Raw genomic sequence first — 18,372 nt, forward strand, 5'->3', positions numbered from 1 at the left:
CCAAGTTCATGTCCCAGCTCCACCCCTTCCCAGCAGCTGCCTGAGTCTCGACTTTTTGTGAAGTGTTACAAGAATACCTTTCCTACTTGCCTCATGAGACCTTGGTGGGGAAAAATGAGATGAGGTCCAGCCCATGGCTTTGGGACCCAAAACAGACCCTCTGTGACAGCTACAGTCGCTCCTATGTGTCAGACCAGGTGCTGGGCACCAGGAGGGAAGACCTGGTTCCTCCTTTCAGAGCATCCAGGGTGTCAGGGGACAGTCCAGGATGGAGGGACAGGCACCAGAACAGAAACCTGTACGGCAGAGGGTGGGACATGATTACCTCTTCTGGAGCTGACCAAGTCATGGAATCACTAAATAATGAGGAGGGATAACTTCTGCCCTTAAGCAACTCCAAGTATACTTCTAGACGCCAAACAAAGCTATTTCAAACAACATACAAACAGCATAAGGAGGAAATGCGTAGCCTAGGTTCAGTCCTGGTCCCCTCACTTCCTAGCTGAGTAAGCACGGCCAAGATGAGTATCTGACCATTTGAGCCCCTCTCTTCTTCTGTATCACAAAGGGAGGTGTGCATGCCTTACAAGTCTTACCCAGACACAGATTGTGGCACAGATTCCATGTCAGCCCCTTCCCTGGGTCAGGCCATGTTCTGTTTGCTTGGGGTGTGACGGAACTAACCAGGCCAGGCTGCTCCCCCTTCACTCTTTAAAGGCGGGAGTCCAGGACAGTCGCTCAACACAGAGCCCATGCAGTGCAGCCCATAAATGCTTGTTCCCACCTTGGTGTGACCACTATCATTTTTCTTCATTGGAAGATAATTGCTTTACAATGTTGTATTGGTTTCTGTCATACAACATCATGAATCAGTCAGAACTGTATATGTGCATATATATGGGCTTCCCAGGTGGCACTAGTGACCAGAGTGTTGGCGGTGATGCTCTGGGATGCTAATGAGTGGTTTTCTCTTGTCTCTTTCAGCTCACAGCCCCTCACTTCCCCGTGGTGGTTAAGCTGGGACATGCCCACGCCGGAATGGGAAAGGTATGAGAAGAAACTCTTCCTTCCACTTATGTTAATACTCAACGTGGCTCCCCCGAACCACCTGCTCCCCTTTCTCTGTATCCCCCGACACCCCCACCTTAGCCCAGCCTCCCAGAACAGAGTGTTAGAGGAACCCCACATTCACTCCCTCCCCCCCATAACGCACCTTCCTCTGAGCTCTCATGGATCACCTCTCCAGCTCGGTCCATACTTGCCAAACCCTCCCTGACTAATCAGTTCCCGTGATTGTAGATTCAGAGAAATAGATGTACAGCACTTTGTAGATGGTTCTTATCATCTCCACAGCTGTGTGTAAGCACATGTCTTTCTCATCTCTTTATCGCCTGCAGAATTAGCACCTAGAAGGTGGTGAATGCATATGGCTCCATGGAGGAAGCCCCTGGAGTCAGTCAGTTTCCACAAAAGTCAAAAACATATCTTACACAGTCAGAGCTGACACTGTTACAGAACCAAACGGGTCCACTCGCCCGCATGCTATAAAGCCAGTCTACTGACCCCAGGTTGTGGTGAAAGAGAGTGCAGCATTTATTGTCAAGGAGGACTGGGGGCTCCTGCTTTAAAACCTCGAACTTCCCAAAGGGTTTCAGCTGAGCATTCTTAAAGACCAGGTAAGGGAGGGGGTCTCAGGGTATGTGATCAGTTTGTACAATTCTCTGATTGGTTGATGATGAGATCATAGAGTGGTTAATATGATCAATCCTTAGGCGCCAGTAGGTCTGGAAACTCATGATCATCAAGTAGTTTTAATTTCTTCCATTCAGTGATGGTTTTAGCATCTGCAAAAACAACTCAGGAAGTGTGCGTCGGATACTATTATCTAAATACTTTAGAGAGGAGCTACAGCAGAAGATATGGGGGAGGGGTCTGTCCCAGGAAGGCCCAAGAGGTTCCTGCTCTGTTATAACATATTGTAACAAGCTGTACTGGTCAGATTTTTGCAGTTGCAAGTATAGAAACACAATTCAAGTTAGAGTGCAAAAGACAATTCGTTGGTTCAAGCATCAGAAAGTCTCAGATAATTCTTGATAGATTCAGGCAGAGCTGGATCCAGGAGCTCAGTGATATTGGAGCTCTTGGCCCTGTTTATCTCTACCTGGTGTTTTCTTCAGATGGTTGAGTTAGACAGCTGTGGGTGGCCCACTCTGGTCCCTAAGCTCACCGTCCCAGAGAAAGAAAGACCCTGTCTCTGGTGCCTCTCTATAAATCTCATGAAGGGATATTGATCAGTGCCTGCACTTCTAGAGATTTACTCCTAAATAAGGGGGATGGGGATGGGGAAGTTGGGGGCGGGGCCACAACAGGCTACCTCTCAAGCTTCTGGCCCAAACAGGACCATGTGAGAACAGGTAGATTTCAGTGTCTGCCATCCCCTTCTCGTCTTCATCCGCCTCCTCTTCCCAGACCCTCTTTACAACAGGAGTCACCAGTCCCTCCGTTGTCTTCAAACAGAAATCCGGGAATCATCTCCCCTCCTTCGTGCCCACGTGGTTGAAATGTCCTGTCACTTGCCCTTTATTAATGTTTCTCAAAAATGTCCTTTTCTTCTTGCCCGTTGCCGCCATCTTGGACAGCTTTGATAAAGCGAGAAGGTTCCCAAGAATTAAATTCCGTTTCTAAAGCTTAAAATAATCCCAGACAGGAAATAAAAAGAAGGAAATACTTAAAGAGACTGACGCATTGTCGGAGGAGGGGATGCCTCCCAGAGATGCAGGCCCAAGAGGAACTCCCAGAACATGGAAAGGAGGACTCATCTCCAAGGATGAGAAGTGTCACTGGCTGGAATAAACTGAGGTTTGCAAAAAATGCTGAGATCAAGGGAAAAGGGCTTTTCTCCTTCTGTTTGGAATGAGAAAAGTATCAGGAACGGTCTGGACATGCCAACTGAGCAGATGATGTCATATTCATGGCTAAAGAGGAGAAAAACAGGACGGTACCTTCTACAGGACTTTTACCTTCTCTCCAGAAGAAAGATTGTCTGCCTGGAGAGAAGCAAGGAGAACATTTCCAGGAAGAAATTGGTGAAGAGGCTGTGAATTAACTCAGTCTTTCTGGAAATTCACCCAGGATCCCATGATTGAAATTCCTGACCCTCCTCAAGTCTGTTTTTCTCCTTCGTTTGTATTGATCGGTGCCTACTCTCTGCTGACAATAAGAGGATGAATAGGACTGCTGACAATAAGAGGATGAATAGGACTCTCTGCTGACAATAAGAGGATGAATAGGACTTGCTCTCAGAAAATGAGGTAATTGTGGAGATAAGTAAGTATAACACATGCCGAGGATCTGCTGGAAGGCTGTGCAGGGAGTGCAGAGATGACTGAAGGAAGGAGCTTAATTCCACCTGCAGGGTGGAAGGATGAAAAGAGGTTCCACATCAAGGAAACCACAGGGTGTGGTGTGCCTGGAGATCTAAGGAATTCTAACAAATGAGAGAGACTCCAAGTCAAGAGATGGACCCTCTTATACTAAAACAAGGAATAGTGGATGCCACAGGGCAGAGAGATCAAAATAGAGTGAAGTGCTGTGCAGCTTGGGGAGCACTTAGATAGTTAGGAGGTAATCAGGTGACGCAACAGAAGTTCTTAAGAAACCAGAAAGGCCAGACCAATGGTTCTTAAGGGGGTGAGGGAGGGTAGTCTTCCCTCGAGTCTGGAGGCAGTTTTGGTTGTCACTACTGGGGGTGGGGGGGATGCTAGTGACACCTGGCATCTACCCTGCAGAAACCAAGGATGCTGCTGAACACCCTGAAATGCCTAAGACTGCACCCCCACCACCACAACAGAGAATAATCCAGTCCAAGATGTCAATAGCATCAAAGTTGAGAAACCCGGGACAAAGCTAATTTCGTTTCCTTTGTTGAAAGTTTTACCAGATTAGAAATTAAAGGAAGTAGTGGTTATTATGGACTTCCCTGGTGGCTCAGATGGTAAAGAATCTACCTGCAATGTGGCAGACCTGGGTTCAATCCCTGGGTTGGGAAGATCCCTGGAGGAGGGCATGGCAACCCACTCCAGTATTCTTGCCTGGAGAAGCCCCATGGACAGAGGAGCCTGGCAGGCTGCAGTCCACGGGGTCGCCAAGAGTCGGACAGGACTGAGAGACTAAGCATGCACAGTGGTTACTGTAGAGGTCACCAGTCTGCTCCGAAGTATTGTGATTCATCAGGATGCTAAAGGCTATTTTTATCAAATACGAAAATTCCATGTTAAAGTAGATTTCTAGTGCAAAACTTCTCAGATTCATTCAGTTTGCTCATATACCTCCTGGGGGTAGAAGAACATAAAAACTTGTGCAGAATTTTCCAGATTTACAGGACCCAAGAAACGTTTGACCAGTTTTTGAGATGCGTATCCTTTCATTAACTTGTAAAAACTCTTTACACATTATGAACATTCATCCTGTGTCATACTTTGCAATGATTTTTCTCCATTTGACAGCTACATGTCCATTTTATTATTCAGCTTTTAATCATTTTAAAGGTTTTTTTTTTTTTTAATTGTAGTCATGTGTTTCCATCTTTGGGAGTCAGTTTCTTATAAGGACTAAAGTGGTGATTTGAATCTACTTTTTAGTTATGAGATCTTAGGTTAAGTTACTACCCTAGTATTATCTTATGTAAAAAGAGGATAATAATAGTATCAACCTAATAATCTGGTTGTGAGGATTAAGAGACACTATGTATGTCAAACATATAACTCAGTGCTTGGAACACAGTAGATACTCGATAAGTATTAGCCATCATTATTACTAAGAATATTTGGTTCTGCTTTCAGAACCCAAAATCCAGCTGAAGTCAATAAGGGAGTTATGACTAAACAGCATCCTCTGTCAGAAACCATTTCATTTGGCTACAAGTTCAATATGAATCAGATTGTTAAGGAGTTGCCAAAAGCTCTAATCCATAAACACCAATAAACAGGTGAAAATGGGCTCAACTTTGTTCGTCACTAGGGAAATGCAAATGAAAACCACAATGAGATGCCACTATAAAACCACTAGACTAGCTCAAGTTAAAAAGATTAGTAATTCTAAGTGTTGGCAAGAGCATGGAACATTTGGAACATACCCACAGAGTGAGTGAAATTGTCAGTTTGGTTGATTTGATTTTCAGTAGAGGTTAATTACTTTACAATATTGTGTTGGTTTCTGCCATACATCAACATGAATCAGCCACAGGTATAGATATGTCCTCTCCCTCTCAGACCTCCCTCCCACACCCCTCCTCATCCCACCCCTCTTGGTTGTCACAGAGCACCGGCTCTGGACTCCCTGCATCCTACAGCAAATTGCCACTAGCTGTCTATTGAAAGTGTCAATTGATACAACTACTTCGGAATAGGTGTTCCTATTATCTACTAAGCTGAAATTATAAAGAGTCTCTTTTTTTAGGTAAAGTGAATTCGCTCAGTCATGTCCAACTCTTTGCTACCCTGTGGACTATAGCCCACCAGGCTCCTCTGTCCATGGGATTTTCCAGGCAAGAATACTGGAGTGGGTTGCCATTTCCTTCTCCAGGGGGTTTTCCCAACCCAGGGATCGAACCCAGGCCTCCCACCTTGCAGACAGATGCTTTAACCTCTGAGCCACCAGGGCAGCCCATTTTTTAGGTATATCCAACCTAAGTGCATGTGTGTGAATGCTCCAGTGTTTATATAGCTTGTCCATAGTTACCAAAATCTGGACACAGTCCATGTGTCCATTAGGAATAAAATATTAGTAGATAAATAAATTGCAGTAAATTCAGGCAAATGGGAATTTTACAGAAATGAAAATGGATAAATTACAACTAATATACAACAACATGCCTGAATCTCACAAACACGCCAATGAATGAATTGTCAGATTCAGAGGGATGCCTATGTATATGATTCCATGTATATAAAATTCAAAGCCAGGGAAACTAATCTATAGTGCTATGTGGCATACATATAAGATGATAAAACTTTTAAGAAAAGCAAGATTACTACCTTAAAAGAATGAAGTGAAGTTAAGTGAAAGTCAGTCATGTCCAACTCTTGCGACCCCATGTAGCCTGCCAGGCTCCTCTGTCCATGGGATTCTCCAGGCAAAAATATTGGAGTGGGTTGCCATTTCCTTCTCCAGGGGATCTTCCCAACCCAAGAATAGAATCCAAGTCTCCTGCGTTGCAGGCAGATTCCTTATCAACTGAGATATGAGGGAAGCCCATTAAATAATAAGACATATTTAATGAAGATCCAATTTCCTAAATAAAGTGAGAATCCTGCACTGCACGGTCCCTCCATGGCTAGAACATTGTATTACGTTCTGGACTGTAAACAGGCTCTGGATGTTTGAGAGAATCACTGATAAATGAATGTGTTCAGGAGAAAATGAGCTGAGCAGTGGAGGGCAGAGCCTTCCCGCCTGGGAGGGCTAGAGACAGTGTGGCTGGCATCCTCAGAAACAGGGAGAATTGTCCTGGGAAGGTAGGCTGGATGTTTCTATGTATTAGTAACATGTAGGAGCCAAAAATGGGACCGAAGTCTGGGGGAAATGCATGTCAGTGGTGTTGAAAGAGCAACTTTCTAACAATCAGAGGTGAACATTAATGAAATGAACAGCTGCTTTGTGTAGGAAGTTCTCATAATGCAGAATTGGAGCAAAAATAAATATGTACTAGAGAGTTTCAAGAGAATTTAAGCATTATTTGAGATTTTTAGCCTGAGATGTTTGAACGTGGTGAAATTGAGACACCTCTGTTTATGTTTTTATGTGGATATATGTTTTTTGTTTTTTGTTTTTTGCGATGGAAAGGGTCCATAGCTTCTTTCACCTTTTCACAGGGCCCATGATCCTTCCAAAGTTTAACACACCTTGAAGATGACTGCTACAGTATCTTCCAATGATAAGAATCTGTGGCTTTGATCAATACTATGAGCAGCCTATTGAAAGGGACGGTGTATCTGTTATCATCATAGAAGTTGAGTTCATGGCGAACTGCCTATGGGGGTAGCATTTGTAGAAAGCAGGGATTCTGATTTTAATCTGGATTTATCATTTACTAGTTGTGTGTCATTGACCAAGTTGCATAATTTCTCTGTGCCTCAATTTCCTCATGTCTAATATGGGGACAATAATCTCCCTCCCAGAGTTGTAATGATGATAGAATCAATCAGCTCAGGTTTGGGAAGGTGCTGGGTCAAGACTCAGTGAATGGGAGCTTTAAAAGTGAAAGTGAAGTCGCTCAGTCGTGTCCGACTCTTTGTGACCCCATGGACTGTAGCCCACCACTCCTCCATCCATGGGATTCTCAAGGCAAAACCTACTGCTAATATACACTGTTAATCTGATGACTTAACTGCTTATCTCAACTAAGATGAGATAGGCAGTTGCTCATGATAGACCAAAAGGGGAGAAAAATTAAATTCTGGGTAAATTCTTAAAGTAAGCAAAATTGGCTTCTAGCGTCCCCAAGAGACGGCAAGATAACAAACAAACCCCAGCCTTGGAGTCACTTTCTCCTTATTGTGTAAATTCAGACTTTCAGGGCTCGAGTCCCAGCACCTCACTTAGAAGATAAGAACCCAGGGCCCCCGAGAGGAGAAGGGTCTTGCCCAAGGCCATCCAGTGAGACAGCACCCTACCCCCAGGATCAGAACAGGAAGGGAAAGAAAGTCTTCTGAGATGATTCCACCCCATTCCATACTTGAGAGATTAAGAACAGTAGTAATAATAATAGCCAGAGTGATAGTAAAAGCTAATTCTCTATGGAGTTTACTCTGTGGAGGCATGGTTCTAAGTGCTTTATCAATTACTCGTTGACTACTGTCCTCATAATCACCCTATGAGGAAGGGATTAATCCTGTGGGTATCCCCACTTGACAGATGAGGAAACTGAGACACTGGAAGTAGGAGGCAGAGTTGGGGTTCAACCCCGGGCAGCCTGGTTCTGGCTTCTAAGTTCTGAGAGATAAAGGGCGTTGCCATGGTCACAGTTTAGTAAGCCCAGACCCGGTATCCTAACACTCCGCCGTGCCCGGGATGTGTTGTTCTACTAAGAGCAGCCTGGAGTGATGAGGTGCAGGGCTGAGGTGACCCAGCAGATGGCCTGTGTATTCTGGGGGGTCAAAGTGACAGCTCCCAATGCACTGTCTCCAGCAGCATCTTGCACACCCCGGCTTCTTGCACACCACTGCATCTTGCACACCCCCATGTCTTGCACATCCCGGCTCGACCAGGGCTGCTGCTGTCCTCAGCTCCCAGTGACCGGGACTCCATGTCTTCTCTCGGGCTGACTCTCTCAGTGAGATTTCCCAGCACTGTCTGCTTTTTTAAGTGTGAGTAGGTAGTCATTTGACACAGTAATGGAGAGAAAGGACTAGAAAATGAGCAAATGGGGAAACGGAACCCAGGGGAACACTTAAGACATAGAGTGCTCCCCCAGCACCTGGGCGACGACCAGGGAGGAAAGTCGCTCTGTGTTTCATGCTCAGCAGAAACCAAGTCAGGTGAGAGCAGGAGAGAGGCTCCACCCTGCAGGGTGTTCAGGGAAGGAGTGTTCAAGGCCCTGCCAAGCTGTGAGGGGAAGAATGGACAGGGACCCATGCTCGGTACCCCGCCCACCCTCCCTCTCAGCTCCACCGTCCACCAAATCCTCCCCCCCAGATGACCACTGCCTGCTTTACTGTCTGCTTCTCTCCAACAAAATGAGCCCTGAAGGCAGTTCCATCCATTCTTTACCCCGAGGGAAAATTGTAAACGCGGTACTCTACTTCTCAGAGCCTCTGGCATGAGGTTACTCTCTGTATAAGCACGATAAACACTGCGGGTCCTCATTATTAATAGATTCTGCATTTATGAGTTTACCCACTCACTAAAAATGTATTCATCACCCTAAAATCAATTCTCACAGCCTGTTCAGTGGTCATTCACAGACACGTGCAGAGCGGTGAATAATTTGCATGTTCCTTCCCAACTGAGGTCAGCTCTGCCTTCTTGTTTCAGCCTGTAAACAAGCACCCTCTTCTTGCTGTCTTTTGTGTCACACTTTTGCATTTTTGTACTTTTTGTTGGTGATTTCATTGTTTAAAATGGCTCCCCAGCATAGGGCTGGAGTGCTGTGTTCCTAATCCCAAGCAGGCTGTGATGTTTCTTATAGACAAAAAAAAAAGCATGTGTTAGATACACTTTGTTCAGATATGAGTCATGGTGCTTGCCATTGCCGTTGGCTATAAATTCACTGTTAATGAATCAACCATGTATATTAAATAAGTTGTCTTTAAAAGGAAGCACACATAACAAGGTTATATATTGTTGAGTTGATGAAAATGTAGCCATAAGCTTGCAGGAACCGAATCCTATATTCCTCTAGGAGCAGTAGTTCAGGATTCACTAATTCAGTGCTTGTTGCAATGTTACAAAGTGTAACTACTGTGAATAATGAGAGTGGACTCGTGTGTGTGTGTGTGTATACATATGTGTATATAGCACACACACAAACACACATTCTATAAAGAGTTCTAAGGGTCTCTTTCCTCCTTTGGATGCCAAAATGCCACCATTCTAAGGATAAACAGAAGCAAACTAAAACAGTCATTTCAGTCTGACACTTGCCAAGTTGAAGGTGACATCACCTGGATCATCAAATTGTTTTCCTTACAAGAGTTTAACGTTGAGATGTCTACTGCTGAAACTCACTGCTCTAATCCCCACATCTTTGCACCATCCTTGGTTGGCCTGGGCTCAGGAAACCTGGGTCCTCCTGCCAGCCTCATACTCCCTGGGGCCCACAGCATCCACTTGGGCAAGTCATTTAAACACATAAGTGCAGGGTGTCAAATATGTTAAATATACATGGTGTTCCTCTCCAAGCACTTGGAAGAGCTAGTGAATAGAAGTGCGTTAAAAAGTATGAAGTGGCTCATGACTGTGAGACGGGGAGGTAGGCAAAGGAGGATGTGGACTTTTGACTTAGACCTCATTGGATTCTGATCTGGACTCTGCCATCTGCTACCATTGTGACCTGGAACAAACCCCTTGCCTTCTCTGGGGTAATTCAGAGCAGATGAGACGGGATGAGCAGAGGCACAGCAGCTGCTGCCACTGCATCAGTGCCTTCAGCATCTCCTCTCAGCCTCAGAGACGCTCTGAGAGCTCTTCCTGATCACAGCTGGGCAGAGGTTCCAAGAGTTGCTTTGCTTAAAGTCACAGGTAAGTGACAGAAGCAAAATTTGAACTGAGGTTGTCAGGTCCTTCAGCCTGCATCTTCCTGCTGCCTGGGACCCTCAGGAACGCCCTGGTGGAATCATCGCTGCTTGTTTTAAGGCCACCAGCCAAGTTAATAGGAGAGTTGATTTACAAAGAATTTCACAGGGTTCCACCCAAGAAACATGTGAGTACCTTGGAGACCAGCACTGACCTTTGCCTATGAACCACTCTTGTCTGCTGAACTGACCTCATCCCAGGCCTAAAGCCAAGAATAAGCACACTCATGCAAGAGAATGAGAAGAGAAAGAAGACTATCAGGCCCTGGCACTGTGCTTTACCATCAGGGTGCTTTACCATCAGGGTGGCTTTACCCCAGCCACCTAAAAGGCCCCATTTTGTCAAGAGGGGCAGAGACGCAGAAGCAGTCTCATCTGGAAAGAATAAGTTACCTGCTTAGTGAGCACTGACCACAATACTCCTCCATGGAAAACAGAATATTTTTGAGCTAACAAACACTGAAAAACAGTAGGATTTCCTTTTTCTTTTTTCTGCTTTCCTGGCAGTGTCTGTTGACCCATCCTGGCTTTGTGTGCAAGAAAGGTCAGAGAAGTCATGCCTTAAGAGGCTCCCAGAAGGAGGAGGGGGCACACGCTGCCTGTTGGAGTGGGACCCTGTAATTTCCCACAATCTGATGACCAGCTCCGTACTTCTACCCCAGCTCGACTCAATTTGCAAAGTGCTTCCACACTGGTAGCCTGCTTAGGCTCAAGCCATCTTTTGATGAGGGTATTGTTATCATGATACCCGTTTAACAGATGAGACCAGCAGAGATCAAGGAGACCAAATGATTGGGCATATGGTCACACACTGCATTCTGTGAAGGCTTGTTCATTCTTTCCTCTGGTCCCGGCACCCATGCCAGAGGAGGGGAGCCTCCAGAGAGCTCGCCAGCCCATCCAGAACACAGCCCGTGTATCCACTGAGGTCTTCCTCAGCCAAAATGTGCAGGTGCAGCCCATTGTTGCTGTCAGTGGGCGAGAGAAGTGACGGCCTGAAACAAGCAGGTGCCTCACGCTCACTGCGGCCATGGCCCAGGGCAGCCTCCCACCACGCTTCCTGCGACTGAGAACAGCCACTCCTGTGGCTTCTTGGAAATAAGTCCACTTAGAGGCAGCTGGCACTGTGGCTGACAGGTGGCAGCAGCAAGGTTGTTTGTGGGAAGAAGCCAGAGAAGGATGTAAACAGTGGGCTTACTGTGTTTTGGAGTATGCGTGGCGGGGAGGGGGTGGTTCTGGGTGAGCAGACGTCTTATGCACAGTTATCAGCGCCCTTCACTAAAGCCTCTGGACAAACGAACCGTTGGCAGAGTCTGTACTCTTACCTTGACTCCTCACCCCCAGCCCCAAGAAACCTTCACACACCAACACCCCATCCTCCAGTAGTGAGATCAGAAGACCCAAGAAAGGGCCACGTGGGACAGCGGATGCTGTCATGACACTCTTGGAAAATGATTGAAATGAGGATTGAGTGGATCAGTGGAGAAGGCTGCCTGCAGTGGACGAGAAGAGCCTGGAGCTCCCAGCCACTCTGAGGGATCAGAGAGCAGCAGCAAGAGCAGCTTATTGGGATGCCCTGGTGTACCCCCTGAGTGAGTGTACCTCCTGAGTCAGACAGGCCTGAGGTCCTTGACAGCCTCGCTCTTCGACATGGGGACTTTGTAGAAAGATGAGTTAGAAGGATCTAATTAGAGTTAGAAAAGGCAGAGGAATCAGAGATCAGGTTGCCAACATATGCTGGATCATAGAAAAAGCAAGAGAATTCCCAAAAAGTCATCTACTTTTGCTTCATTGACTATGCTAAAGCCTTTGACTGTGTGGATCACAACAAACTGTGGAATATTCTCAGACCACATTACCTGCCTTCTGAGAAACCTGTATGCAGGACAAGAAGCAGCAGTTAGAACTGGAATCCTGAATATTCATTGGAAACTGATGCTGAAGCTGAAACTCCAATACTTTGGCCACCTGATGTGAAGAGCTGACTCATTGGAAACGACCCTGATGCTGGGAAAGATTGAGAGCAGGAGGAGAAGGGGACGACAGAGGATGAGATGGTTGGATGGCATCACCGACTCGATGGACATCAGTGTGAGCAAGCTCCGGGAGTTGGTGATGGACAGGGAGGCCTGGTGTGCTGCGGTCCATGGGGTCACAGAGACTCGGAAACGACCGAGTGACTGAACAGCAGCAGCAACAATAATGGGTGAGGAGTTACTCTGCAAACTGACTGACAAAGCACTTTAAAATTTGTGGGTCATTAAAGAGATGCACTGGTCACTGAGCAAGGCCTTCTTATCTCTCCTTGCTATTCTTTGGAACTCTGCATTCAAATAGGAATATCTTTCCTTTTCTCCTTTGCTTTTCACTTCTCTTCTTTTCAAAGCTATTTGTAAGGCCTCCTCAGATAACCGTTTTGCTTTTTTGCATTTCTTTTCCATGGGGATGGTCTTGATCCCTGTCTCCTGTACAATGTCACGAACCTCCGACCATAGTTCATCAGGCTCTCTATCAGATCTAGTCCCTTAAATCTATTTCTCACTTCCACTGTATAATCATAAGGGATTTGATTTAAGTCATACCTGAATGGTCTAGTGGTTTTCCCTACTTTGTTCAATTTAATTCTGAATTTGGCAATAAGGAGTTCATGATCTGAGCCACAGTCAGCTCCTGGTCTTGTTTTTGCTGACTGTATAGAGCTTCTCCATCTTTGGCTGCAAAGAATATAATCAATCTGATTTCAATGTTGACCGTCTGGTGATGTCCATGTGTATAGTCTTCTCTTGTGTTGTTGGAAGAGGGTGTTTGCTATGACCAGTGTGTTCTCTTGGCAAAACTCTATTAGCCTTTGCGCTGCTTCATTCTGTACTCCAAGGCCAAATTTGCCTGTTACTCCAGGTGTTTCTTGACTTCCTACTTTTGCATTCCAGTCCCCTATAATGAAAAGGACATCCTTTTTGGGTATTAGTTCTAAAAGGTCTTGTAGGTCTTCATAGAACCGTTCAACTTCAACTTCTTCAGCATTACTGGTCAGGGCATAGGCAAATGGTATGGACCTAACAGAAGCAAAAGATACTAAGAAGAGGTGGCAAGAATACACAGAAGAACTGTACAAAGAAGATCTTCATGACCCAGATAATCACGATGGTATGATCACTCACCTAGAGCCAGACATCCTGGAATGTGAAGTCAAGTGGGTCTTAGAAAGCATCACTATGAACAAAGCTAGTGGAGGTGATGGAATTCCAGTTGAGCTATTTCAAATCCTGAAAGATGATGCTGTGAAAGTGCTGCACTCAATATGCCAGCAAATTTGGAAAACTCAGCAGTGGCCACAGGACTGGAAAAGGTCAGTTTTCATTCCAATCCCAAAGAAAGGCAATCCCAAAGAATGCTCAAACTACCACACAATTGCACTCATCTCACACGCTAGTAAAGTAATGCTCAAAATTCTCAAAGCCAGTCTTCAGCAATATGTGAGCCGTGAACTTCCAGATGTTCGAGCTGGTTTTAGAAAAGGCAGAGGAACCAGAGATCAAATTGCCAACATCCACTGGATCATCAAAAAAGTAAGAGAGTTCCAGAAAAACATCTATTTCTGCTTTATTGACTATGCCAAAGCCTTTGACTGTGTGGATCACAATAAACTGTGGGAAATTCTGAAAGAGATGGGAATACCAGACCACCTGACCCACCTCTTGAGAAACCTGTATGCAGGTCGGGAAGCAACAGTTAGAACTGGACATGGACGCACAGACTGGTTCCAAATAGGAAAAGGAGTACGTCAAGGGTGTATATTGTCACCCTGCTTATATAACTTATATGCAGAGTACATCATGAGAAACGCTGGGGTGGAAGAAGCACAAGCTGGAATCAAGATTGCCAGGAGAAATAACAATAACCTCAGATATGCAGATGATGCCACCCTTATGGCAGAAAGTGAAGAAGAACTAAAAAGCCTCTTGATGAAAGTGAAAGAGGAGAGTGAAAAAGTTGGCTTAAAGCTCAACATTCAGAAAACTAAGATCATGGCCTCTGGTCCCATCACTTCATGGCAAATAGATGGGGAAACAGTGGAAACAGTGTCAGACTTTATTTTTGGGGGGCTCCAAAATCACTGCTGATGGTGACTGAAGCCATGAAATTAAAAGATGCTTACTCCTTGGAAGGAAAATTATGACCAACCTAGACAGCATATTAAAAAGCAGAGACATTAATTTGCCAACAAAGTTCCCTCTAATCAAGGCTATGGTTTTTCCAGTGGTCATGTATGGATGTGAGAGTTGGACTGTGAAGAAAGCTGAGCAATGAAGAATTGATGCTTTTGAAGTGTGGTGTTGGAGAAGACTCTTAAGAGTCCTTTGGACTGCAAGGAGATCCAACCAGTCCATCCTAAAGGAGATGAGTCTTGGGTGTTCATTGGAAGGGCTGATGCTGAAGCTGAAACTCCAATACTTTGGCCACCTCATGTGAAGAGTTGACTCATTGGAAAAGACCCTGATGCTGGGAGGGATTGAGGGCAGGAGGAGAAGGGGACGACAGAGGATGAGATGGCTGGATGGCATCACCAACTCGATGGGCATGAGTTTGAGTAAACTCTGAGTGTTGGTGATGGACAGGGAGGCCTGGCGTGCTGCGATTCATGGGGTCACAAAGAGTTGGACGTGACTGAGCGGCTAAACTGAACTGAACTGAACTGAAAGAGATGCAGTGAAAGTAGTGACAGATTTTCTCTTCTTGGGCTCCAAAATAACTGCAGATGGTGACTGCAGCCATGAAATTGGAAGATGCTTGCTTCTTGGAAAGAAAGCAATGACAAACCTAGACAGCATATTGAAAAGCAAAGACATCACTTTGCTGACAAAGATCCGTATAGTCAAAGCCATGGTCTTTCCAGTAGTCATGTATGGATGTGAGAGTTGGACCATAAAGAAGGCTGAGCACCAAAGAATTGATGCTTTTGAACTGTGGTGCTGGAGAAGACTCTAAAAAGTCCCTTGGACTGCAAGGAGATCAAAGCTTCAATCCTAAAGGAAACCAGTCCTGAATAGTCATTGGAAGAACCGAGGCTGAAGTTGAAGCTCCAATGTTTGTCCACGCAACGTGAAGATCCAACTCATTGGAAAAGACCCTGATGCTGGGAAAGATTGAGGGCAAAAAGAAAAGAGGGTGGCAGAGGATGAGATGGTTGGATGGCATCACCGACTCAGTGGACATGAGATTGAGCAAACTCCAGGAGACAGTGAAGGACAGGGAAGCCTGGTATGCTGCAGTCCATGGGGTTGGAAAATGTCAGACATGACTTAGTGACTGAACAAAGAGATATTGATTCACTTCCTCTGGGCCTAAGTGCTCCCTATATTTTTAAGTCTTTACAGATCACTGGGGAATCTCCCTAAGATGCAGATCCTGACTCACTAGGCCTGAGTGAGGCCTGCCTGGGAATCTGCATTTCTGCAAGCTGCCAGGTGATGGCAGTGGTGCTAGTCCCTGGCAGCTGGTCATGCGCGTCGGGGGTGAGCAGACTTTTTCATTGCAGAGCCAGATGGCAAACATCTTAACCTCTCAGGCTAAATGGTCTGTTGCAACTACTGGACTCCACACTGCAGTATAGAACTAGCCCTAGACAAAAGGTAAATGAATGTGCATGGCCATGTTCCACTGTAACATTGTGAACACTGAAATCTCAGTTTCATATGATTTTTACATGTTGTGGAATATCGTTCTTCTTTTGATTTTTTTTTCCCCAGCCATTTAAAAACTATTCTTAACACATGGGCCTCACAAAAAGCCTCAGTCCCCCTTCCCACACGGGGTTGTGAACCCCTGGGTGCACTAGCTGCAGCCACTGACTGACTCCATCTCCCCTCCCAGCCCTGCAAGGGTCCTGAAGAGTGGGAAGCCCTTCCTTCACCCTGCACAACGGAGGGGCCCTGGGAAGCTGAGGTGTTGCCTTTCAGAGTTGACACTTGTCAGGTGCCTCCCTTCCCTTCCATTCAATCTCACGGTCACACTGTAACTCTGTAAACACCCGGGCAAAAGAATCAGTGGCCCAGAGCTCAATAACAACAGAAGGAGTTCTGATTTATTAAAGGGAAGAGCAAAGGAAAAGAACCAGAAAACTGATAAGCAGGACAATTAGGCAGTTCCCTAAACAGTCCATCAAGCCCTCTGTTGTTCCCATCACTTCCCACCACCCCTTCCGACCGCTGGCAGCTTGTGACCCAGGCCGCCGGGGCGCGGACGTCCTTTGGACTCTGGGTCTCAGTCTTCAGAAGGATTGGAGGAGGGGCAAAGGCTTTTGAGGGCTTGAGGCCAGGACTCTTATGTTCATTCAATCAACATTAATGGAGTTGGTGCCTAGCTGTTCTGAGTTAAGGACTCAGTAAATGTTTATTGAATATTTTGGCAAAAAGTTATGAACATTTGTTATATGCAAAGAATGGGCTAGACCCCGAGGTGAAGGACTCTTGGTTAAGACCGAGACATGAAAAAGGCACGGTTCCTGAATGCAGGAAATTTACACACAAAAGACACAGGCTCTCACTAGACTACAGTCTAATGCAGGACTTGGCAGATTACCCGCCACAGGTCAAACTTAGTCCTGGACCTGGTTTTGTTAATAAAGTTTTTTTGTAACACAGCCCTGCCTGTTTGTGTACATGTTGTTTATGGCTGCTTCTGCACTACAGCATCAGAGTTGAATCATTTTCATGACCTGCAAAGCCTAAAATATTTACCACTGTACTCTTCACAGAAAAAGTTTGCCAATCCATAGTCTAGAGCAGCGGTTTTCCAAAAATTTGTATAGCAAATCACGATAAGCAATGCATCTTATAGGAGGAGGCAGAGATAAAAGAATAAATAAATTACACTGCAGTATGTCAGTTGAGAAGGATTCTGAAGGCAGAAACAAGATAAGAGGAGCAGATCGTGAGGGGGGCAGGGGAGTGATCAGGGAAGCCTTTCTGTGACGTGGCCTATGAAGGAAGGAGAGAGTGAGCTGTGTGGACACCTGAGGAAGAGCATGCACAAAGGTCCTGGGGTAGGAGCAAGTGCTTGAGGTGAACAGCGATGGAAGTAAGGCTGGTGAGTTAGGGAGAGGTGGCGGAAGAAGATCGTGTAGACAACTGACTACAATCCGAGCATAATGAAGTCAACCCTGCCGCAGAAATGCAAGCCAAGGCCTGAGAAGAGAGTCTAGGTAAAACCCAGCCACAAGGGCTCACCAGGTGGTCCAGTGGTTAAGAATCCATCTGCCAATGCAGGGATGCAGGTTCGATCCCTGGTTCGTGAAGATTCCACGTGCTGCAGAGCAACTAAGCTTGTGCACCACAACTACTGAAGCCCACGTGCCTAGAGCCCGTGCTCCACAAGAGAAGCTACCACAGCAAGATCAAGCCTGCTCACTGCAAGTAGAGAGATGCCCTTGCAGCAGCGAAGACCCAGCCCAGCCAAAACAATAAATTTATTTTTTTAAAAACTGAACCATGAATAGATACACGTATGTGTATAATTAAATCACTTTGCTGTACACCTAAAACTATCCCAACATTGTCAATCAACTGTACTCCAATATAAAATTAAAAGTTAAAAAAAAAAAACTGAACCACGATGGAGGGTGTATTCATTTGTCCAGAAATCTTGTCCTGTAAGTGTGTGCAGGGACTGTGATGAGACAACAAATAAACACGAGCCCTCCTTTAAGAAGTTCCCTCCCTTATAGCGACAGAGGCGGTGCAGCCAAATGCATCGTACCAGAGGGACATGTCAGACCAGCAGGAGCACCTCTAGGGACCAGAGATTTCCACGTGACAGGAAGACTCAGCTACATCTCAAAGGATGGGGAGACATACTGCAGGTTGATAAAGCTGGGGAAAACATTCCAAGTGGTGGGATCTGCATACAAGCAAGCAAAGGCCCAAGAGAGCATCGCACGCTGCCAGGTACACTGGGAGCAGGGCTTCTCAAGTCCAACAATGTGTTGGAAGCACCCAGGACACTTTGAAATTATACTGCTCCCTGGGGCCCACCCCCAGACTTTGCCGTGATTGGCTGGAGGAGGGCCCAGGCATTGGCA

General features: G+C 45.8%; 1 protein-coding gene across 1 annotated transcript in view; it reads left to right on the top strand.

Moving 5' to 3' along the window:
- SYN3 (synapsin III) overlaps positions 1-18,372 on the top strand; it is a 461,203-nt gene that overhangs the window by 397,560 nt on the left and 45,271 nt on the right. Inside the window, exon 7 of the mRNA XM_061125421.1 lies at positions 985-1,047. Within this exon, the coding sequence (XP_060981404.1) occupies positions 985-1,047 (63 nt within the window). The remainder of the gene's footprint in view (positions 1-984; positions 1,048-18,372) is intronic.

The sequence above is a fragment of the Dama dama genome, chromosome 22 (assembly GCF_033118175.1).
Source record: "Dama dama isolate Ldn47 chromosome 22, ASM3311817v1, whole genome shotgun sequence".
Lineage (NCBI taxonomy): Eukaryota > Metazoa > Chordata > Mammalia > Artiodactyla > Cervidae > Dama > Dama dama.